At 39.2% G+C, this 25,295-nt stretch overlaps 1 protein-coding gene across 4 annotated transcripts in view; it reads right to left on the bottom strand.

Moving 5' to 3' along the window:
* Positions 1-11,301: 11,301 nt before the first annotated feature.
* Positions 11,302-25,295, bottom strand: part of sepsecs (Sep (O-phosphoserine) tRNA:Sec (selenocysteine) tRNA synthase) — a 72,083-nt gene continuing 58,089 nt past the window's right edge. For all 4 annotated transcript variants that reach the window (XM_060825185.1, XM_060825176.1, XM_060825167.1 and 1 more), the window contains exons 10-12: positions 22,844-22,937; positions 14,588-14,678; positions 11,302-14,277 (exon numbers count right to left, since the gene is read on the bottom strand). In XM_060825185.1, the coding sequence (XP_060681168.1) occupies positions 13,944-14,277; positions 14,588-14,678; positions 22,844-22,937 (519 nt within the window). In that variant the 3' untranslated portion in view covers positions 11,302-13,943. The remainder of the gene's footprint in view (positions 14,278-14,587; positions 14,679-22,843; positions 22,938-25,295) is intronic.

Raw genomic sequence — 25,295 nt, 5'->3', positions numbered from 1 at the left:
AATAGTCAAAAATGTAGGATCTGAGTAACACAGAAAGATTTTTGTGTACCTCTAAAATTGGCCATAGAGGGTGGTACATTCAAACAATATAGTCCTGCATTCACATGCAATGAGACTCTTATGCTACTGAGTTGCTAATTCGTTAAATTGATGATTGCTACCAGTGATGACTTAGATATGAACCAAGTGCCTGATGTGGACAAAAGTAAGCTGAAAAGAGGCAATATTTACTCCAAATTACCCTAACATTTTTGAACACTTAGGGAGTAATGTTGTGGAGTTGACAAGAGTCTCAACTGCCAGACTGAGTCACATTTTGAGAAAGTCTGCTGCATCTTCTGCTAGTCAGTCACTTGACAGACCAATGGTGGACCTTTCCCTTGGATTAAGGATGCCCCTCCGCCTGTTTCACTCACAAAGCATTGCCAGCCAATCTGAAGCTGCCATCTCGATTATACTCAGCAGCACCTCAGGGAAGTGATGGTTGCTGTCAGGATTACAGCTACCAATACCATGATCATTCGTTTCCCACTTGAGAACCTCAATTGATGGTGGGAGGAAAGTCTATCTTTGGGTTTTATTGTCTTTGACTTAATCAGCGTGGAGGCAGAAGTGTGGCATGGTCTCCACTTGATTAAGTGCACCCACACCTCTTCAAACTTACCACGTTGTGGCTCTTAAAATTCAATGCCTCAAAAATCAAAGAAAATGCACCCTCAGGAAAGAAACAAGGATTTCAAGACTGTCAGAAAAAAATTAAAGATTTTTTTCTGTCACATGAATAATTGTCACATCAGTTCCTGCATAATAAGTTACTTATATGATTTATGCCCGCAAATATGAAAGATAATAATTATGCCGCTTGCCCACATTAACAAATGGTGAGTGAAACAATTAGTTTGGGTCCATTTCAGTTGAAGCCACACATCATTGTCTGTATCTGATGTTAATTGCCTATTTCATAGAGAAAAGTCCCGCTCAATTTCAATCAAATAAACAGCAAACTTTAAAGTGGAACCATATAACAATCTTGTTTTCATAGTAAAACTATTGTAGATGAAAGTAATTCTGCCCTAACAAAGTCTGACAGTAATTTATTTTAGCTTCTCTGTATGTAATTTCCATGTGGATGGTGTGTTCATTGAGCTAGAGAGATTCCATCACTGAGAAATCAAACAAGATTTAATTTCGTAGCCAGCGCCACCAGCATGCACACCAAAGTTCACTAGCAATTGCTGAATAATAGAAAACAAAAACATGGTTGCATAATTTGAATGTTTATGAAATATTCTTGAGATCTTTCAAAGAGAAATTACCAATGCAATGTCAAGTTGGATCAATGTTATATCAACTGCCAGATGCCAGTTAAGCATCAGGCTGAAACTCTCCAATTTAATTTCATGTCAGTTCCTAATACAAGGATCCTATTTCCATTGGAAACCTAATGCAACTCCACTCCAACGACTTGACGGATCCATTCCAACTTACAGTTGTTTCCACTTAAGTTATCAATATTCTTTGAGCCTTTTACGGGAAGATATTTGTGACAAAGGCAGTTAAGTCATATCACCATGGTTACCATGAAGATTGAAATCCCCTAAACCAACACTACTTCATAAATGTAAATACCTGTCATCCATCAATGAAAATTTTACAGTGTCAGACAATCCATCTCTTACTTAGGTATTTCACAAGTCATCTATATATAATCAAAATTAGTCTGTCTTTTTTTCACTCTGTAACCAACTGAACTATTTATCGTTTAAAAACTAAATACTTTTAATAGTTATGTAGGAAATACTGTTCGGCCAGAATTTTCTGGAAAAATGAGTTAAAGGCGCACACCATTATTAGTGTGCAAATATTCCAGCGACATATGGTAGGGAAGGATATGCTATGAGTTGTGAGCCACTACAAATTGCTCACCAAGTTGCTATTAGCCTCACAAAAGCGGGACCTCACTGTCAATCTCCTGATGCGTTTCATGAAATTGCTGAATTTGCATGTTAATTGCCAAATAGATGCGCTATAGAAAGTTAGTGCTGGTACTTAAGCTGCTAAGACTGGTTTGATGACAAGATTTAAATTTCTGAAATGTCACTCAACCCCTCTGGCCTTAAAGGGAATAACTGAACCTGCAGAATCTCATAATTCAAAGAATAAATTGTTCCTATAGCCCCTTAAATGGCAACACTTAACTTGAAAAGGAAATCTTAGTTTTTCATTCTGTCTTTTCAGTCTCCCTCTCTTAGTTGATTCTAATTTGACTCTAATATACCATATTCCCTTCTGTTATTCCTTTGCTTCTTTGTTGTTAAACCTCATTGGTGAAGGAGATGAATTGTTGATTTTGCCATTTATCTTGTTCTCCGCTAACCTCCATTAGCAGCTGAACATTCCAACCGTCTTCAGCACAAAGTTGTTCTTGGGCTGAAAGGTAATTGGTTCCTTACTCCAAGTTTCATTACAGACCCAACCTAAAACATAGCTTTACATCATTTACACAAATTGTACCAAAAACATTGATTTTTAATAAACTCAGAACATCAATTTATAGGCTGTGGAGCTTTCACTAAATTTTTTCCTAATAAAGGGATTCCCAGGGCCAAGATTCTGTGGAGTTGTGAAGATTTCACCGATGTTTACAAATGATAGATTTTTTTGAAGATTAGATTCCCAACAGTTTGGAAACAGGCCCTTTGGCCTAACAAGACAACACAGACCCTCTGAAAAGTAACTCACCCAGACCCATTTTCTTCTGATTAGTGCACCTAACACTATGGGCAATATGGCATGGCCAATTCACCTGACCTGCACATCTTTGGACTGTGGGAGGAAACTGGAGCACCCGGAGAAAACCCATGCAGACACAGGGAGAATGTGCAAACTCCACACTCTCCTCCGGGTTCTTCAGTTTCCTGATGTTGATTTTCTGAGTTTGTTAAAAATCAATGTTCTTGCTATAATTTGTGTAAATTATGTAAAGCTATGTTTTAGGTTGGGTCTGTAATGAAACTTGGAGTAAGGAACCAATTACCTTTCAGCCCAAGAACAACTTTGTGCTGAAGACGGTTGGAATGTTCAGCTGCTAATGGAGGTTAGCGGAGAATAAGATAAATGGCAAAATCAACAATTCATCTCCTTAACCAATGAGGTTTAACAACAAAGAAGCAAAGGAATAACAGAAGGGAATATGGAATCAACTAAGAGAGGGAGACTAAAGAGACAGAATGAAAAACTAAGATTTCATTTTCAAATTAAATAGAGTCATAGAGCCATAGAGATGTACAGCACGGAAACAGACCCTTCGGTCCAACCTGTCCATTCCGACCAGAATCCCAACCCAATCTAGTCCCACCTACCACCACCTGGCCCATATCCCTCCAAACCCTTCATATACCCATCCAAATGCCTTTTAAATGCTGCAATTGTACCAGCCTCCACTACATCCTCTGGCAGCTCATTCTATAGATTTACCGCCTTCTGCATGAAAAAGTTGCCCCTTAGGTCTCTTTTATATCTTTCCCCTCTCACCCTAAACCTATGCCCTCTAGTTCTGGACTTACCGACTCCAGGGAAAGGACTTTGTCTATTTATCCTATCCATGCCCTTCATAATTTTATAAACCTCTATAAGGTCACCCCTCAGCCTCCGATGCACCAGGGAAAACAGTCCCAGCTTGTTCAGCCTCTCCCTGAAGCTCAGATCCTCCAACCCTGGCAACATCCTCGTAAATCTTTTCTGAACCTTTTCAAGTTTCACAACATCTTTCCGATAGGAAGGAGATCAGAATTGCGCGCAATATTCCAACAGTGGCCTAACCAATGTCATGTACAGCCGCAACATGACCTCCCAACTCCTGTATTCAATACTCTGACCAATAAGGAAAGCATATCAAACGCTTCACTATCCTATCTACCTGCGACTCCACTTTCAAGGAGCTATGAACCTGCACTCCAAGGTCTCTTTGTTCAGCAACACTCCCTAGGACCTTACCATTAAGTGTATAAGTCCTGCTAAGATTTGCTTTCCCAAAATGCAGCACTTTGCATTTATCTGAAATAACTCCATCTGCCACTTCTCAGCCCATTGGCTCATCTGGTCCAGATCCTGTTGTAATTTGAGATAACCCTCTACACTACATCTCCAATTTTGGTGTCATCTGCAAACTTACTAACTGTACCTCTTATGTTCGCATTCAAATCATTTATGTAAATGACACAAAATAGAGGACCCAGCACCAATCCTTGTGGCACTCCACTGGTCACAGGCCTCCAGTCTGAAAAACAACTTACCATCACCACCCTCTGTCTTCTACCTTTGAGTCAGTTCTGTATCCAACTGGCTAGTTCTCCCTGTATTCCATGAGATATAACCTTGCTAATCAATCTCCCCAGGGGAAACCTTGTCAAACGCCTTACTGATATCCATATAGATCACATCTATCGCTCTGCCCTCTTCAATCTTCTTTGCTATGTCTTTAAAAAACTCAATCAAGTTTGTGAGAATTGTATAATTTCCCATGCACAACGCCATGTTGACTATCCCCAATCAGTCCTTGCCTTTCCAAATACATATACATCCTGTCCCTCAGGATTCCCTCGAACAATGTGCCCACGACCGAGATCAGGCTAACCGGTCTATACTTCACTGGCTTGTCTTTACCGCCCTTCTTAAACAGTGGCACCACGTTTGCCAACCTCCAAAACATCCAGCACTTCCTCTTCTGTAATATGGACATTTTTTAAGATGTCACCATCTATTTCCCTACAGCCCATATCTTCCATATCCTTTTCCATAGTAAATACTGATGCAAAATATTCATTTAGTATCTCTGCCATTTTCTGTGGCTCCACACAAAGGCCGCCTTGCTGATCTTTCAGGAGCCCTATTCTCTCCCTAGTTACCCTTTTGTCCTTAATATATTTGTAAAAATCCTTTGCATTCTCCTTAATTCTATTTGCCAAAGCTATCTCATGTCCCCTTTTTGCCCTCCTGATTTCCCTCTTTGGTATACTCCTACTTCCTTTATACTCTTCTAAGGATTCACTCGATCTATCCTGTCTAAACCTGACATACGCTTCCTTCTTTTTCTTAACCAAACCCTCAATTTCTTTAGTCATCCAGCATTCCCTATACCTACCAGTCTTCCTTTTCACCCTGACAGGAATATACTTTCTCTGGATTCTTGTTATCTCATTTTTGAAGGCTTCCCATTTTCCAGCCGTCCCTTTACCTGCGAACATCTGCCCCAAATCAGTTTTTGAAAGTTCTTGCCTAATACCAGCAAAATTGGCCTTTCTACAATTTAGAACGTCAACTTTTAGATCTGGTCTATCCTTTTCCATCACTATTTTAAAATAAATAGAATTATGGTCACTGGCCCCAAAGTGCTCCCACACTGACACCTCAGTCACCTGCCCTGCCTTAGGTCATGTTTTGCACTTTCTCTAGTAAGTACATCCACAGACTGAATCAGAAAATTGTCTTGTACGCACTTAAGATATTCTTCTCCATCTAAACCTTTAACTGTTGCCATTTAAGGAGCTACAAGAACAATTTATTCTTTGAATTATGAGACTCTGCAGGTTCAGTTATTCCCTTTAAGGCCGGAGGGGTTGAGTGACATTTCAGAAATTTAAATCTTGTCATCAAACCAGTCTTAACAGCTTAAGTACCAGCACTAACTTTCTATAGCGCATCTATTTGGCAATTAACATGACATGGATGTGAAGAGCCACCCACTCTTCTGACAGATTGTATTTTTTTCTGGCAGAGGGCAAGAAGGAGAAAGCATTTCAAATGCAACAGAAATTCAACCTCGAAAGGGTGATTTAAACTCAGTGCTGATTTCAAGCACACCCCAATTTGATTGTAACAAAGACCTTACCATGTAGTGTGAATGTCATGAAATCATAGATATAAATGGTTTTGATGAGTGGATAACTGTTAAACATAATGAACTGCTTAATGATATGCAACTTTTAAAAAATTTCCCACTCTTTAAAGTGTAGAAGAAATAGTGGCATATGTCAGTGATGTTAAAAAAACTTTGCCAGAACGCCTTGATTGGCAGGTCAGCTGGTGTGTCACATGTTGTAGTATTTATTGTGATTTGCCTAAATGTTGTTATGATGTCATTATGAAAATTTGGCTGAGTTTCAAAACCTATAATTTTTTCAATAGGAGCTTCTGCAATTACAGTCAGATTGACAGTTTAAAGGTAATTATGGATTAGTTGTTTTTGATGGAGGGTAAAAATAGAACTTTATTTTTATGAGAAATTAGTCACTTTAGACTAAAAATGCTTGAATAGGTTTCATTAATAAAAATGTTTTCACCAGCAAGTGTCTGGAGTGAGAGCTCTTCTAGATTTTTAAGAGGTTTAATTGATTTATCTTCACGTGGCTTCTGAGATTTATTGATGGTGTATACTGGGTGGATTGGCATTGAGTTGGCCTGGATGCCATGAAGACAGCATGAGGGATCAATGAGAATGGTGAAGGTTCAGTGGTAAAGAATCTTACATCTTTCATTCCAATTAGCATGAAGTCCCAGAGAACACAGACACATCTTTGACCCACCTCACCTTGACACTCTCCATCCCATGGTCAGCTAGGATCTGCTTCTGAAGACAATGACTCTGACGCTATTCTGATCTGTCCACCCGGACAGGAATGTTTGTATGACCTGGTGCGTTAAACCAAAGCAAGTCTGACAAGTTGTGAATTCTTCTGACTTGAGTTAGCTGTATTGGTAGCAAAACTCCAGCCTCATTCTCTGTTGGCGTAATATCAATTAAAAGAATGTCACATTATGCTGGCAGCAATTCTAAAGTTAGATAAATTAGCTTTAAATTAAATGAACGTTTGGTGCTCCCTCCTGAGTAATGAAGAATCACTTCAAGCTGCAGAGTTGGCACTGAAGCCTAAATCACTGTTGCTGGCAACTTAGTTCGGTAATTTATCAGATGTAAATTCAGGCTGGCAATATGGGTAAGCGATATGGTATTTAGTTTGGTATCCATGTGATCTGTACAAAGCCTTCCCCAGCCATTCAGGCCAGAGTGAAGGTTATATTGATTTTAAAACAGTTGCTTTTTTGTTGCTTTTTGATGTTGTGAAATATACCCTTAAAAGGTTAAAAGGGAAAACCCCAGACAGAAATATTCTGTAAAAGAATTCAATATTTAATGCAGCAGAAGGATGTTTCAAAAGAATATATTAAATATTCAAATACTCACACCACAATGTAATTTCAAAGATAATTCTATTCAGTCAAGTAAATTAGGTTAATCATGTAACTTTTGATACTAAAAATTACATAGATAATAGTTTTAAAGTAACTGTCCATATTATTCAAAAAAAACCCCAAAGAACTCCTGATGCTGGAAATCAGAAACAAAAAGCTTTCTTAACTCTTCATGCGAACACACTGGTTACAAAAGCCCAGCAACATCTCTTCTTCCTCAGGCAGCTGAGAAAATTTGGCATGACAGTGAATACCCTTGCCAACTTTTATAGAGGCATCATCAAGAGCGTTCTGTCTGGACATATCACTACCTGGTATACTAACTGTACCATTCAAAATCTGAGACGGTTATAGAAAGTGGTGAACTCGGCCCAGACAATCAAAAAGGCCAAACTCCCAGCTATAGAATCCATCTACCAGGTTCACTATCAAGGAAAGGCCACCAGCATTCTCAAAGATCCATCCCACCCTGGTAATGCTTTTCTACAATCTCTACCATCGGGGAGAAGGTACAGAAGCCTGAACACACGCACCATCCAGTTTCAAAACTGCTATTGTTAGAATACTGAATGGACTCACAAACTCTTAGCATTCGCCTCTACACATGTTTTTGTTTTTGCCGCTGTTTACCTATTATTTGCTTATCTATGCTATTTAACTGTGCAATCTGCCTGTAATGCCCACAAGTCAAAGCTTTTCACTGTGCCTTGGTAAATGTGACAATAAATTAAATTCAAGTTCAAAATTCAATCAGAAATTGCTGGGAAAACTCAGCAGGTTTGGTAGCATCGGTGGAAAGAAAGCAGGGTTAAAGGTTTGGGTCCAGAAACACTTCTTCAGAACTGAACCAAAACATTAACTCTGCTTTCTCTCCACAGACACTGCCAGATCTGCTGGGTTTTCCCAGCAATTTTCCATTTTTATTTCTGATTGTCCATATTATTGCTGTATTATCACTACTGCAACATTGAGGAGGACCTACTAAGCAGAGCACTTAGCTTACATGCAACGTGGCTGTGCTTTTGTGTAAGGACAGAATACAAGAACAAAGAAAGGAAGATGACGAATTTATCAAGATCATGGAAAAGAATATCTAACATTTTTGCTTGAATGAATGTCAGTATAGAGTTACATAGAGAAATAATTATTTTGGCAGAACTTACCCTGACCTACATTTCTGAAATAATGATAAGGGGGAAAAAGTGAGGGATCAAAGAGAAATGAAGAATCAGTGTTATTTACAATATAAAATAATGACTTGAACGATGGAACAAAACCTACTATCACCACATTTGCAGATGACACGAAAATAAGTGAGAAGATAAACAGTGAGAGTGACACAAGGAATTTGCAGAGGGATAGTCAGGTTAAGTGAGTGGGCAAAAATTTGGCAGATTGAATATAATTGGGAAAATGTGAGGTTTTGCACCTTGTCAGGAAGAATAGAAGAGTAGAATATTATTTAAATGGGGAAAGACAGCAGAATATCACTCCACAGAGGAAGTTGAGGATCCTCGTGCCTGAATCATAAAAATAAACTACTATTCAAGTTCAGTGAATAATACAGAATACAAATAGAATGTTGGTCTTTATTTCAATAGGAATGGAAGATAAAAATAGGGGGGTCTTGCTAAAACAAGGCACTAGATCAGGCCACTGCCAGAATACCACGAAGAGTTTTGGTCCCCTTATCTAAGGAAAGATATATTGATATTGGAGGCAGTCCAGAGAAGGCTCACTAGGCTGATTCCAGATAGGAGGAGAGATTGTGTAGTTTGGGTCTGTACTCATTAGAAAATTGAGAGGCAAGTTTTGAAACATATTAGATTATTATTGGGCTTGACAGGACAGCTGCAGAGCGGTTTCCCTTGTCGGAGAGTCTAGGACCAAAGGGCACAATGTCAGAGGAAGGGGTCGCCTATTTAAAGCAAAACTAAGGAGGATTTTGTTTTCCTCTCAGAGGGTAGTCAATCTGTGGAATTCTTTACTGCAGAGGGCTGATATAGCTGGATCATTCAAGTATATTCAAGGCTGTGGTATACAGATTTTTAAGAATTAATGGAGTGAAGATTTATGGGAAAAAAGGAGAGTGGAAGTAGGACTATGAGGTCAGCCATGATGTCATGGAATGGTGCAACTCAGTGGGTTGAATGGCCTACTTCTGCTTATGATCGTATCCAGTAAATAAGATCATATCTTCTTCTCTAATCAAAAATGTAGAATTGCCATTACTGTCTCCAACTTCTTATACGTGATTATTTCGCCTTATTTTCCTGATGAAGGGCTTAAGCCCGAAATATTGATTTTCCTGCTCCTTGGATGCTGCCTGATCTGCTGTGAATTTCCAGCACCACCCTAACCTTGACTGATCTCCAGCATCTGCAGTCCTCACTTTCGTCTTATAATCTGCAATAACATGAACTGAAATATAAAACTAATCACTATTGTGCTTGTGATAAGCATCACCGTTATTCAAATAACTCGGTAAAATAATCGAAGGGTTTCATAGGAGGGTACTCAGACAAGAATTGAGTCTGAGCCAAAGGCTGAGACTCATGACAGATGACAAGATGCTTGGATGAACAGAAGGTTTTGAGCAACGTCTTGCAGAAAGAGAGAGAAAACTAGAGAGGCTGAAAGCTGATAAAAATAATGAGAATTGGGGAATGTGCTAAAGATGGGCAAATACAAGCTCTCAGTGTGCAATAGTACTGAAAAAGATTACAGAGAGAAGGAGAAGTGACTTGAAGGTTTTTGAATGAGAATGTGAGTGTGCTAATTAATCAGAAGTCAATGTAGGTCATCAAGCATAGAGGTGATAGATGAAGAGGGTTTAATGGAAGCTAAAATATGAACATCAGAGTTTTGAAGGAATTCAAGTGTATACAGAGTAGAAGCTGGGAGGTGGGTCAGACCAGTATTGGTATAGTTGACCATGGATGAAATCTCAATCTCAGTGCAAGATTAAGAATGGGCATGGAAAATCTATGAATTGTTTATGCTATAGGCAAAGTAATAAACACGGTTTATTTGACCCATTGAGTTCTACCATTCCAAGAAATCATGGCTTATCTGACGGTTTCCTTTTCCTTTTAGTGCAGTCTGCTTACTCAGATTCCCCCAAAACAACATAGTAACCCCAGATTGCCACTCAAAACGTGAAGCTGAAAAATGCCTGATGTATTATGACATGGATTATAACACTGATGTTGATTCGCGCTACACCCAATAATAACACCTTATTCCACAGGGCTATTCCTTTTCTGATTACAATGCATTTCTTCTTCATACATACATATATAGCTTTCACATGCTTCAGTGTGATGAAGTGATCTGTTTTGGCACAACTTAAACTTCAATGGAAGCTTACCTCTACAATTGCACTCAAGTGCTTTATTATGTGTCAGATCTCGTGGTGGGAGAACACTTTGGTGACAGTGATCAGAACTGCCTCACATTTAACATAGCCTTAGATAGGGAGAGGAGCAATTACCGAGGGAAGATATTTAATTGGGGAAAAGGAAATTATGATGCTATCAGGCAGGAGTTGGGAAGTATAGACTGGGAGCAATTGTTCCACAGAAAGGGCACAGTTGACATGTGGAGACTGTTTAAGGAGCAGTTGTTGCGAGTGATGCATGCATTTATTCCTCGGAGACAGGTAAGAAGGGGTAAGATGGAGGAACCTTGGATGACAAGAACAGAGGAGCTTCTTGTCAAAAGCTTCACTTGTAAGGTGGAGGAAGCAAGGATCTAGCACAGCTTTAGAGGATTACAGCCTTGCTAGAAAGGAGCTCAGAAATGGACTGAGGAGAGCCAGGAGAGGGCATGAAAAAGGCTTGGCAAATAGGAATAGGGAAAACCCAAAGGCATTTTACACATACGTGAGGAATAAGAGAATGATCAGGGATAAGGTAGGGCCAATCAGGGATAGCGTAGGGAACTTGTGCGTGGAGTCTGAGCAGATAGGGGTATCCCTAAATGAGTATTTTGCTTGAGTTTTCTCTAAGGAAAGGGACCTTCTTGTGAATGAGAACTTTGAGGAGCTGGGATACAGACTTGACCAGATCAAGATTGATGAAGTTGATGTGCTAAAAATTTTGGAAAACATTAAGACTGATAAGTCCCCAGGGCCAGACCAGATTTATCCTGGGTTGCTCCAGGAAGCGAGAAAGGGAGCTGCTAAGCTGCTGGCAAAGATCTTTGTCTCCTCACTCTCCCTGGGAGTTGTACCAGAGGATTGAAAAGAGGCGAATGTTGTTCCTCTTTTCAAGAAGGGTAATAGGGAAATCCCTGGCAATTACAGGCCAGTCAGACTTACGTCTGTGGTCAGCAAAGTTTTGGAAAGAATTCTGAGGGATAGGATCTATGACTATTTGGCAAATCAAGGCGTGATTAAAGGCAGTCAGCATGGCTTTGTGAGGGGCTGGTCATGCCTCACAAATCTTATTGAGTTCTTCAAGGTGGTGACAAGACAGGTCGACGAAGGTCGAGTAGTGCATGTGGTGTATATGGACTTGTGCAAGGCACTTGATAAGGTTCCCCAAGGTATGCTCATTCATAAAGTCAGGAAGGAATGGATACAGGGAGATTTAGGTATCTAGATTCAGAATTGACTGGCTGACAGAAGGCAGAGAGTGGTTGTGGATGGAGAGTATTCTGCCTGGAAGACAGTGTTGAGTGGGGTCCCGCAGGGCTCTGTTCCTAGGTCTTTGCTCTTTGTAGTTTTTATAAATGACTTGGATGAGGAGGTTGAGGGATGGGTTAGTAAAATTCCAGATGACACAAAGGTTGGAGGTGTCGTCGATAGTATCGAGGGTTATTGTAGGCTGCAGCGTGACATAGACAGGATGCAAAACTGGGCTGAGAAATGGCAGATGGAATTCAACCTGGATAAATGCAAAGTGATGCATTTTGGAAGGTCGAACTTGAATGCTGAATATAGGATTAAAGACAGGATTCTTGATAGTGTGGAGGAACAGAGGGATCTTGGTGTGCAAGTACATAGATCCCTTAAAGTTGCCACCCAAGTGGATAGGGTTGTTAAGAAAGCACAGGGTGTTTTGGCTTTCATTAACAGGTGGATCAAGTTTAAGAGCCGTGAGGTTTTGCTAAGCTCTACAAGTCCCTGGTGAGACCCACTTGGAATACTGTGTCCAGTTCTGGTCGCCCTACTATAGGAAAGATAAGAGGCATTGGATAGGGTGCAAAGAAGGTTTACCAGGATGCTGCCTGGACTGGAGGGCTCACCTTATGAAGCAAGGTTGAAAAAACTGGGACTTTTCTCTCTGGAGAGAAGGAGGAAGAGAGGAGACCTGATCAAGGTATACAAGATAATGAGAGGAAGAGATAGAGTCAACAGCCAGAGACTTTTCCCCAGGGCAGGACTGACAAGTACAAGGGGTCATAGTTTTAAGATATTAGGGGAAAGGTATAGAGGCGACATCAGAGATAGGTTTTTTAGCAGAGAGCTGTAAATGCATGGAATGCATTGCCAGCTGTGGTGGTGGTAGCAGAGTCATTAGGGACATTTAAGAGACTGCTGGACAGGCACATGGAGAGCAGTGAGTTGAGGGGTGCATAGGTTAAGTTATTATTTTTTACATTAGGATGAAACCTCAGCACAACATCGTGGGCCAAAGGGCCTGTTCTGTGTTGTACTTTCCTATGTTCTATGTTCTATGTATTCTGTCATTTTTCTTTAGGGACTTAGAACATGAATGAAATATATAGAGTTACCACCTGCAGATCTGATAATATCAGATTTCTTTCATCTCAAAACAGCAGACAGCTTTCTAGGGCTAATTGAATTTCTGCAAAACAATTATGTTTTTTTAAACCATAATTTTATTTTTGTTGAAATACATCTGACATCCATGCTGTAGGCTAGGAATCAACAACTTAGCCTGTGAGCAGTTCAGTCTCAATTGGACTCAAGGCTCTGGTCTTCAATCAAGTTGCTGAATGATAACTTACTTTGAGATATTAACTTTGTCAGTATTGCTTATTAAGGGTCTCAAGCGAAACTAGGCTGGTTTTTACCTAATCGATCTTTAGTGAGTTTGATTTCACAAGCATCTGAAGAGCAAAGGCTTTATATTGACTAGTGCAAAGAATAGAAGTGGTTTACTAAAGTAACTCAGGTATAAGGCAATACATCAAAAATGCTTTCAACTCTCATCTTATGAGCAGAAAAAATATAGATAATTCCCATCCATCCTTTTGCAAAATATTATTTACACTTACAAGTTAAATGTTTACATATATTAATATAACAGCTTGTAATTAACATTGAAAACATTGCAGTATCAAATGCAATACCTCCACCATCAAAATGCTTGAGATAATCTGAGTGTCAGAGCAAATTCAAAATATTTTTAATTATTTTCTTCAGTTTCCCAATAAAATCAATTTAACTTTATCTCCAGAAGACGTACATATTGTTGGTTAACATATCCCATTTGCAATGGATTCTTAACAACAAACCCTGGTCATTTTATTGTTTTCATCACTCAGAAAACAGTTATGTTACCATTAATTCCTCAGATAGTACTCCAAATCATAACATAATTCCCTCTTAAGCTGATCAACAATTATTCATACCAAAGATGAAGTATAATGACATTTTTTATTATATTTTTCAGTCATACACTTCTGCAAGTTCAACTCTGCATTGAGCTGGAAGTACTTGGCTAATTAAAAGGGTGTCGAACAGGATGATTTACCATATCTGTCGGGATTTTTAGACCAATTTGAACATTTTCCATCAATTCTGCTGTATCATCGTCTTCAATATTTGCTGACATTTCTTTTTCAATGTCCATTTCAGCTCCTGAAATGTCTTTCTCTTTCAGGAGGATCTTGAGACACTTGTCTAGTTTCTTAATAAACAGATCCACATCTTGTCTTTTTATTCCAACTGCTGATGCAGCATTCAGATAAGGGCATGGATAGCGATTAGTGTGTGACATAAATCCTTGGAAAGTATATCCGTTTATAGTTTGTTCTGAGCCAACAGGAACAACTCTGAGACAAGAGAAAGAAACAATGTGGTACTAGCCCAAGCAATATTTACATACATGTTCTATGTGAACAAGAAATATTGCACTCCAGACAAAATGTAAAATTTGAATAATGTGGCAACAAAGTACAAAAGAAAATTTTTTTAAAATCCTTCCACTTATATACAAGGTGAGGAGAGTATTTCGAATGATAAATATGAGTGTATGCAGCTCACATTTCCAATAGAGCTTTTCATGCTCCTCATATGAAAAGGAAAACAAAGCATTAGTCAATCAATAAGTGCATTAAGAGTGTGAATTACTCATCAACTCACCTGGCTCCAGATACTAGTCTGGTGAAAAGCATAGATCCAAGCTGTGTGACAGCCTTATCATTGCGTTTATGGAATCTTTTCAAGGACATTGCTGAAAGAAGTAGAAAAGCAAGGAACAATGAGGTGGCCATACAGTGTGATGCTTCACATAAACCAAATAATGTGTGTTTCAATACTGAACGTATCAGTTAAAAAAAAACACTGCTGCAATGCAGGAGATGGTAACAAAAGAACAGACAGTGGGCTTAAATAGAATCAATTTCCTGTACACGAACTGTCAATCACAGGCTCTGGCAGGGACTGAATAAAAGTAACTAAATTTTAACGAGACAACTGACAAATAACAAATGAGAAACAGCGTCATTGAAAGAGCACACCCACTTGATCACATTGCAACAAGAAACAGTATCTAGGCTCCTAAAGAATTTGCTTGGTAACAACATCAGGGAATATTTATTTTTAAAAGTTGATATTTTTTTGACAATAAGCACCAAGATTTTTACCGACTGGTTGTCCATTACTCTTGAATAAAGTGATTGAATATGAGGTGGGAGAAGCACTTTGGTTACTTCTTGATGCTCAAGTGTAACCTGAAGCAATTTTCAAGTGAATCAATTAATGAGTCTTGTCCCTACGACTGAGCCAGAGAGACCTCGGTTCAAGTCCTACCCAATCCAGAATTGTGTACTAACACCTCCGAACAGGTTGATTAAAACATATAAAAGGGTGAGCAGTTTTAGACTTGAAACATAGGAGATTGGTTAAATATGTAAATTGCATATATGGCAATCTATCAGCCTAACTGTAATTGTTAGCTACAAATGAATAGTGCATGCAGCACCTCTCTGTGACCTGGTCTAGAAATGCCTAAACAACAGTCAATAAAAGGGACTGCTGGATTCTGCTTAAAGGACAGACCAAGATCCTTCGTTGTGTGTTGTGCCAGGAAAAGCAGAGTAACACACAAAATAAACACAAAAAAATAGTGGCAATACACAGCAAGTTGGGGAGAGAAATGGAGCTAACAAATCAGGACACAACCCTGTCTCAGAACTCACATCAGCCATGGATAATTTTGAGTAGAGTGAAATCTTTCTTTTATTTATCATTTACTTAAAGCCCCTTTACAGTGACACGTGTTCACCATTCTTCGCACACAAGTTTATGTGACTGAGAAATATTACATTACAGAAAAAATTGAAAATTTGAATAATGTGGAAACAAAACAGAAAAGAAATGGTGTAGATCTTTTTAAAATACCCTTCTACATGTATACAAGGTGAGGAGAGTATTTCTAATGATATGAGTGTATGCAGCTCACGTATCCAACAGAGCTTTTCATGCTTCCCATATGAAAAGGAAAACAAAGCACGAGTCAATCAATGTAGTGCCAAGCATTTTCAGTGAGATAAATTACTTTATGATTGAAATAACAAAATGTTGCTTTATAAGCAAACCCTTCTTGAGTTGTCTCTTTAGAAACATTAAATTTGTCATGTACATGTAGAACTCAACCCTTCCTGTATCAGGGCATGGTTTGTAGATAGTCATGTACCCTGTAACTGATGGCAGAAAATTAATCCCAAGATCCCAAGAAATGATCAGGGTTTCAGCTGCTTTTTAGAGAGTCTGAAACATTGCCTACATTTCAGAAGGCCCACTGCATTAATTGGCAGGATGCTGTCAATGAATGGGTTCTGTGTGAAAGAGGAAGATAGTCAGAAGAGTGTGTGGGAGGACAGCTCTCAGCAGGACTTCGTGCCTTCCCTGTGCTGGGTCTTCAATCAGTCACGAAATGCCTGATATTGAGGGACCCTCCCATCATGGACGCCCCTGGAAGAACCTCAACATGACTTGCTTTTTGGGGTTCCCAGTGGTAAATCATAAAGCCTGATGCTGGATGAATACCAACGATGGTGAGATGACACCCTAGAAGATGGAATTAATTTCCCACTTAGAGGCCTCAAATTGGCAGCAAAGAGAGAAGATTGTCCACTAGCTTTCCCATCCTGATCTACAGAGACCGACAATGGGGAATTGAAGGGATCCCCATCAATTACCCTCCAGCCTGGCTAAACTGCCCCCTCTCCCTACCCCACATCACCACTGAACACATCTCCAGTATGTCATTACATATCAGCCCTAATGTTGTCAGCATGTGTCTCTGATAATTTTTTCAATCTACAAGCGCACCAGTTACAATAATAAATGCCACTCAGTATTCAAGAGGGTTAATCAAATTAGTCATTAAACCAAATTGAGAAAACTAATCATGTTTAAGTTATAAATACTAAAGTTATGTACTATAATATCATGCTACAATGAATGTCTATATGGCAATTAAACTAGTATTTTGATGTCATAAAATTATAATTACATTGGAATAACATTTACACAATCTAAGGCAAAAATAACATAGATTGAGCTTTTAGTCTATTACTGCTGTGTTTGGAAAAAATAAATTGAATCATTTTCCAGATATGAGCACTTGAATCAGAAGGACTAGCAGCTGCAAAATATTGTGTCAGTAGCAGAGGGAGGAAAATTAGACCAACATCACCCATTTCATCAAAAAGACTCCTGCTAACAGATTGAAAAGCAAGGACATTTTGCAAGGAATGATAGGTTGATAATTGCATACTAAAACTGAAAAAGTGAGTTGGAGTCAGCATTATGGATGCAGAATAGACAAAAATCACATTGTTTTTCATGTTAATTCTAATCATAGCACATTTTAGATTATGTTCAAAGCTGGAAAATATTTTCCACTTGCAGCTCCATATCGGCGACATCTTCACCAAACTTCGACAAAGGTTTACACTGAGAAAGTGGCATCATAGCTGTTCAAAATGTTGCAACAAGTTTAGTAATTAATTTGGTGAGGTGAGAAATCTGAACTTCTTTCTTTAAAAAACAGGACAAGAAGGGGAGGTCTTGGAGAGTGGTAGTGTGACTGGTGTAGGCCAAAGGCCCAGACTAATGCTTTGGAAACCTGGATTTAAATCCCACACTGGCAGCTAATGAAATTCAATTAATATATTTGTCATATAGAGATACTTCCAGTAATGACACTAGCATCAACTTTTTCTACAAATGCATCTGGATCATGAAAGTCCATCCTAAGCTATATGTGACTGTAGACCCTCAGCAATGTATTGACTTCAGGACTGTATAAAAAGAAAAGGGAGATGTATAACAAGTATAAAAGGAGCAGAACAATGGAGGCCCTAGAGGAGTATAGAAAGTACAGGGGGGATCCCAAGAAAACAATTAGAAGAGCAAAGAAAATTTAAAAAAAGCCGATGGACAGGATTAATGAGAACTCCAAGATATTCTGCAAGTACATCAAGGAAAAGAGAATAACAGTAGGGCATATCCCCAGGACCAGATGAGTTGTATCCCAGTCTGTTGCGAGAGAAGAGTAAGGAAATTGCTGGAGCCCTGACCCAAATTTTCGAACTGTCCCTGGCCATAGGAGAGATGCCAGAGGATTACAGGACAGCTAATGTGATTCCTCTTTACAAGAAAGATGGTAGAGATAGACTAGGAAACTATAAACCAGTGAGTGTAACATCACTGGTAAGGAACCTATTGAAGAAAATAGTGAAGGACAGGGCTAGCTGGGTGTGCAGCAGAAGGACATTGATAGAGTGTTAAATATTAAATTAATTTCCATTTAGAGAGGCATGGTTTGATGAGATTTAGTCAACATGGCTTTGTCAGAGGACATCATCCCGAACAAAATCAGTGCAATTTTCAAGGAGGTAACCAAGTGATTGGATGAGGACAGTTGATATAGTTTATATGCATTTCAGAGGTGAAGCTTTTGACAAGGTCCCACGTGGAAATGATCGAGAAGATACAAGCTCATGGGATCCAGAGTAACTTTGCAAGTTGGATTCAAAATTGGCTTAGTGATAGGAGACAGTTTGTGTGACTGGTGCCCAGTGTGCAGTGGTGTATCTTGGATCAGTGTTGGGTCCCTCATTATTTATGTTATTTATAAATGATGGAAATGAGAATGTTGGGGAATGACAAGGAAGTTTGTAGATGACACAAAAATTGTCCACGTGGTTGACAGTGAAGTGGAAGGTTAAACGGATTGATCAGATGGGCAGATCATTGGTAGATAGAATTTTACCCTGATTATTTTGGAAGACGTAATAAGACAAGGGACTACTCAACAAAGGACAGTACAGTAGGAAGCTCAGAGGGACAAAGGGATCTTGGGTTGCTTGTCCACAGATCCCTAAAAGTGGCAGGGCAGGATAGGTAACAAATAGTTAAGAAGGCATGCATCTCACCTGCCTTTAGCAGTGTGGCACTGATTATAAGAGCAAAGGGGTCATGTTGGAGTTGTACAGAACTCAGGACAGGCCACAGCTGGTGTATTGTAAGCAGCTCTGATCACCACACCATCAGAAGGATGTGATTGCACTGGAAGAGGAGATTCATCAGGTTGTTACCTAACATGATGCATGTTGTGGTTCTGTTCGCCGAGCTGGAAGTTTTTGCTGCAAACGTTTCGTTCCCTGGCTAGGGAACATCATCAGTGCTATTGGAGCCTCCTGTGAAGCGCTGCTTTGATGTTTCTTCCGGTATTTATAGTGGTTTGTTCTTGCCGCTTCCGGGTGTCAGTTTCAGCTGTAGTAGTTTGTATGTGGGGTCCAGGTTGATGTGTCTGTTGATGGATGTTCTTGCCGTTTCCGGGTGTCAGTTTCAGCTGTAGTGGTTTGTATATGGGGTCCAGGTCTATGTGTCTGTTAATGGAGTTTGTGGATGAATGCCATGCCTCTAGGAATTCCCTGGCTGTTCTCTGTCTGGCTTGTCCTATGATGGTAGTGTTTTCCCAGTCAAATTCATGTTCCTGGTTGTCTGACGTGTTAGTAGAGAGAACACCCAACGGAGAATTCACCACAAGGGTACACAGGAAACCAACACACACAGACCAAGTCCTAAACTATGGAAGTAACCACCCCAACACACACAAACGAAGCTGCATCAGGACACTATTCAAAAGAGCCACAATACACTGCAGTACACCAGAACTGCGAAAAGAGGAAGAGGAACACCTATACAAGGTATTCGCCAAAAACGGATACCCATGCAACTTTATCACCAGATGCCTAAGAGATAGACCACGGAACGAGGACATGCCACAACCAAAAGGACTAGCCACACTACCATACGTCAGGAGCGTCTCAGAACTGACAGCCAGACTACTGCGGCCCTTAGGACTCATAACAGCACACAAGCCAACTTCCACACTCAGACAACAACTCACTAGAACAAAGGACCCAATAGCCAGCACGAGCCAAACTAATGTAGTTTACAAAATACCATGCAAGGACTGCACAAAACACTATATAGGACAAACAGGAAGACAGCTAACAATCCGCATCCATGAACATCAGCTAGCCACAAAACGACACGACCAGCTATCCCTAGTAGCCATACACTCAGACAACCAGGAACATGAATTTGACTGGGAAAACACTACCATCATAGGACAAGCCAGACAGAGAACAGCCAGGGAATTCCTAGAGGCATGGCATTCATCCACAAACTCCATTAACAGACACATAGACCTGGACCCCATATACAAACCACTACAGCTGAAACTGACACCCGGAAACGGCAAGAACATCCATCAACAGACACATCAACCTGGACCCCACATACAAACTACTACAGCTGAAACTGACACCCGGAAGCGGCAAGAACAAACCACTATAAATACCGGAAGAAACATCAAAGCAGCGCTTCATAGGAGGCTCCAATAGCACTGATGATGTTCCCTAGCCAGGGAACGAAACGTTTGCAGCAAAAATTTCCAGCTCGGCGAACAGAACCACAACAACGGACACCCGAGCTACAAATCTTCAACCAGACTTTAACATGATGTATTTTAGCTGGGAAGAGAGACTGGATAAGCTCGGGTTTTTACCTTGGAGCAGAGAAGGTTGAAAGATGCACAAAATGTGTGAGGGGACATGGACAGGGTGAACAAAGGAGTCACTAACAAGGGGGCATAATTTTAAAGTGAAAGACAGGAGATTTATAGGGGATTTGAGAAACAACATTTTCACCCAGAGGGTGGTGAAAATCTGCCTGGGAGGGTGACTAAGGCAGGAAACCTTTCAACAAGTACTTGAATAAAAAGTATAAAAAAGTGCTGATGTGTCATAATATTCAAGGCAATGGGCCTCGTGAGGGAAAGTAGGACTTGTGTAGGTTGCAGTGTATTTTTGGTGGTACAGACATGATGGGCTGAACAGCCTCTTCTGTACTATGACTCTTAACCTCCTATGAAATGGCACAGCAAGCACTCAGTTAAAGCACAAATAGGGGTGGATGACAAATATTGGTTTGCCAGTGATGCCCATATCCCATGAATGAGAAGAGACAGGTACAAATCCTACTCGCTGTAATGTTGCTCTCACATTTTTTACTGAAATCACAAAGGAGGAAATGGGCTTACAATCCAATATAATATTAAAAAACACCCGCAGATCCTGTCACATGATTTAGTAATAACATTTTCACAATATAAGATCAAAATACTGTATATGCTGGAGATTTAAAATAAAAACAGAATGTCCTGGGGAAACTCAGCAGTTCTGGCTGCATTTATGAAGACAAAAAGAGAGTTAACATTTCATGTTCCAAAAAAGAAAGTTAAATTAGACTTAAAAGACTCATTCTGTTCCTCTCTCCACAGATGTCCCCAAATCTGTTGAAGTGCTCCATCACTTACTGTTTTGATTTATAATAGCATTTTCCTGCTTTACATTAACATTACTTTAACATTCAGAAAACAAGATTCAAGAATTTAAGTCTTTATCTTGACTAACTGGACTGTATCATAATATTATTAACACCTAAGTTCAAAAACATATTTGCTAATCTTATATTTATCACTATCAATACTTAATTAATTTGGGGTACAGCTGCAAGCTTAGGGCTGAGGCAACATTTGAAACAATTACCTAATAACTAATACCAGCAGTTAGTGCTGCTGCCTCACAGCACCAGGTCCTGAGTTCAATTTCAGCCTTGAATGACTGTTCATGTGGAATTTACATGTTCTCCCTGTGCCTGTGTGGGTTTCCTCCAGTTTCCCACCACAGTCAAGGCTGTGCAGGTAAGTTGAACTGGCAATGCAAAATTGTCCCATGATGTACAGGCTGGGTAGATGAGCCATGGTAAATGCAGGGTTACAGGGATAGGGTGGGATGCTGTTTGGAGGGTCTACTTAGATGTGATGGGCCGAATGACCTCTATGTACACTGTAGGGATTCTATGATTCTACTTAAGTCCTTCAAATGGATTACGAACTTGTTAATGCTTTGTAAGAATTGTGATGAATAAACAAATGAAGGTTAATGATAAAGTAAGACATGTTCTGAATCACACTTTTGGGACTAGATTTCTAGCCCACTGGGCAATCTAAGGCAATGTTAGACAAATACAAGTCTTGCTTTTTATAATCAAGGCTCCAACTAAACTGTGTGAAAATGCTCAATGTTGTGTTATAGTGACCTCTAGTGCTACAAAAAATAGTAAATACCAAACAATGTTCCAATCACACAAGTCCTGCTGAAACATTATCGACCTGAAACGTTATCTCTGTTCATCTCTACAGATGGTTGCCTGATCAGCTGCATGTTCACCAGCATGCTCTCCTTTCATTTCACATTTCCAGAGTCATCCTATTTGTGTTTTGTTCCGCTAAAAGCTTTTCTTAAAATTCTGTCAATCTCTTTCTCAATAATAATGGATATGCTGCTTAACTAACTACTGACAGCCTTCCAAAAAAATCACTTGTCAGTTATACCAACAGTAACTCAAAATTTTATGTTTTGCACCAAGTTCAGCTACTTGATATGTTTGTATGTCTAGGCTGGCATTGCAAATGCTTGATCCCTCTTAAACTAAAGCTTCTTAATTAAATGATTGCAGTAAATACTTAGTGGTACTGAACTTCAACATTGATAAAAGGAGACTAGAAGTTGAAGCTTTTCATTTTGCACTCTTTCGAGCTAGAACATAAGAAACTGACTTGAAATTATTTGCTACCTTTAATTAACATTATGCAAAATAAGGCTTCCTGAACTGCAATATTTATTTTGATTAAATTGGAGAATAACTTTATTTTTAAAAACTGTTTCAAAGTATTTTGAAATAGCAGAATTCAGTGAAATGTACACAAAAATGATTACGATTATTTTAAAGAGAAAGTAAAATCAGCTTTACCTAAAGAAATAGCATTGTTTGGAGTCCCCAGAAGCCTTTCATCGTGAGCTTCAGACAACTTCTTTAATTCAGTTGAAAGGTAAGAGAACATTTCCTGCAATAATATAAATTAAGTCAACGAGTAAATAAAATGATTTACAATCATGACCGTTGAATATTTCTCTTCTATGTTAACTTCCATTCAACTACCCATACTGTCTACAGCATTTTTAAGAGTTTATTTTGTTGTTCAATCTTGACAATGTCTACTTGTTGCGAGCCCCAAAATGAATGTCAAAAAATGTACAGCACCATTTTGAAGAGCAAGGATGTTTTTCCTGCTATGCTGGCCAAAATGTATCGTTCAGCCAACAGTTCAAAAATGTCACTTAACCTTTTGCTGAGCATGGCTGTATAAATTGGTACCACATTTCCATGTACTATAACAGTGACAATAACCTCGTTTATACATCGAATGACACCAGTGCATTTAGAAATGGTGGGCAGCATCCAACTGTGGCATCCTTGGCCTTATTCTCAGTACTCAAATTTTCGTTGGTGAGGATAGAGATATGGATAGTGAGCCTACACACCCTCCATTCCCAATCTGGGTACTTCCACTGTGAAGGTTGTCGTCTCTTAGCTCCTGCAATTTTTATGTTATTGGCCAACTTCTCTATGGCATAGAGTCTTGGATCAGAGTCTAATTTCGCCTAAAAGGATTATGAGAGTGAAATAGCAACTGTTCTGCCCAAGATCGTAAGAAATTACAGAGAATTGTAACACAGCCCAGTCCATCACGAAAACCAGCCTTCCTTCCATTGACTCAGTTTATACTTCCTGCTACCTTGGGAAAGCAGCCAAAGTAATCAAAGATCCCTCCCACTCTGGTTACACGCTCTTCCATCAGGCAGAAGATACAAAAGTTTGAAAACATATGCAAAAAGATTTAAAAACAGCTCCTCCCCTGCTGTTATCAGATTTAAGAACAGACTCTCATATATTAGAACTGATCTTTCTCTGCACCTTCTCCATAGCTATAATGCTATATTCTGCACTCTGTTCTATTACCCTGATGTACTTATTTAAGGTATGATGTGTCTAGTTAGCATATAAAACAACAGTTTTCATTATATCTCAGTACGTGACAATAATAAATTAAATCAAATCAAAAAATTTATACTAATGCCAAGAAGTGTTGTTTTCATTTGACTGACATCTCTATAAGGTTATAAGAAGTTATTTTATGTTTAATCTCTTTCTTAATGTCTCAAAGACCTTTTGCACAAGGTTAACAAGGTGTCAAGTTCTTAAAGCTTCTGTTATTGTTTTAATGGTATGTTTTGTTGAGTTTTGTATAGTGTCAAAGGAACACAAATTGTTTTTTTAAATATGAGTTGGCAGGGTGAGTGGGTAGGGGATAGCAAAGTATAAGGACTGAGGGTTAGAAAATCTAAGATGTAACCAAACAACTGGAATGGACACCAAAGTGAACTTTTAAGCCAGACCAAACTGGCACTCAGCATTCCTGATGTCACATCCAATCTGTTTCTCGTGGCAATGAACTCAACTTGGCCAGAGTGAAAATTGCACATATTGAGATATTTTATACTGAGGTGGGTCTCCAAAGTAAGAAAATTCCCACACTCAACTTGCCTCAGTCGTGAAAATATGACCCTACAACTCAAAAATAACATTTTGGTTGTTATGCAATTTGGGACACCCCAACCAATGTACAATTCCAAGTTCTCTCTTCCTTGAAATGTTATTTGAGTGGTTTCATTTTTTATTGGTCAAAGCACTCAACATTCATCAATTCCCAGGACATATGGGTAAATTATATCATCACCAGCACACACACACACACTATAGCTTTATTCCCAACGATATAACATATTAAATTGGAGAGCAAATAGAAATTTAGATTTCTTATATTGTTGAGGCTTCCTCAAAACATCACTGTTAAAATTAGGGAACAGTATGTTGAACTTTCCAAATATCATTAAGCATGGAAATTTATGGACAAAGGTACTGAAAATGATCAAATGATCCAATTAAAACATAAGTTAGCCATTTTGTTAACATTTTGCATACTAGATGGCATCCATAACAACTATATTAACAAGCTTAACTTTGAGTTGAAGAAACCAAAATAAATTGAGTAGAAAAACATATAGGAGAAAGTGAGGACTGCAGGTGCTGGAGATCAGAGCTGAAAATGTGTTGCTGGAAAAGCGCAGGAGGTCAGGCAGCATCCAAGGAGCAGGTGAATCGATGTTTCGGGCATGAGCCCTTCTTCAGGAATGAAGGAAAACATATATCCTTACTGATCTTCCCAATTTGTACACATTGACATTTATTGCAATACAAATGAAAACTTAAAAGAGTTGCCTAAAAACTCAATAGCAAAAGGATTGAAAGCAATAATCAATTACTGTGTGTTCTCATAATTTACTGCATCTGTAAATTGCTG

Source organism: Hemiscyllium ocellatum, chromosome 1 (genome assembly GCF_020745735.1).
Source record: "Hemiscyllium ocellatum isolate sHemOce1 chromosome 1, sHemOce1.pat.X.cur, whole genome shotgun sequence".
Classification (NCBI taxonomy): domain Eukaryota; kingdom Metazoa; phylum Chordata; class Chondrichthyes; order Orectolobiformes; family Hemiscylliidae; genus Hemiscyllium; species Hemiscyllium ocellatum.
Note: the sequence above shows the minus strand (reverse complement) of the source record. Positions and strands in the feature narration are given on the sequence as shown.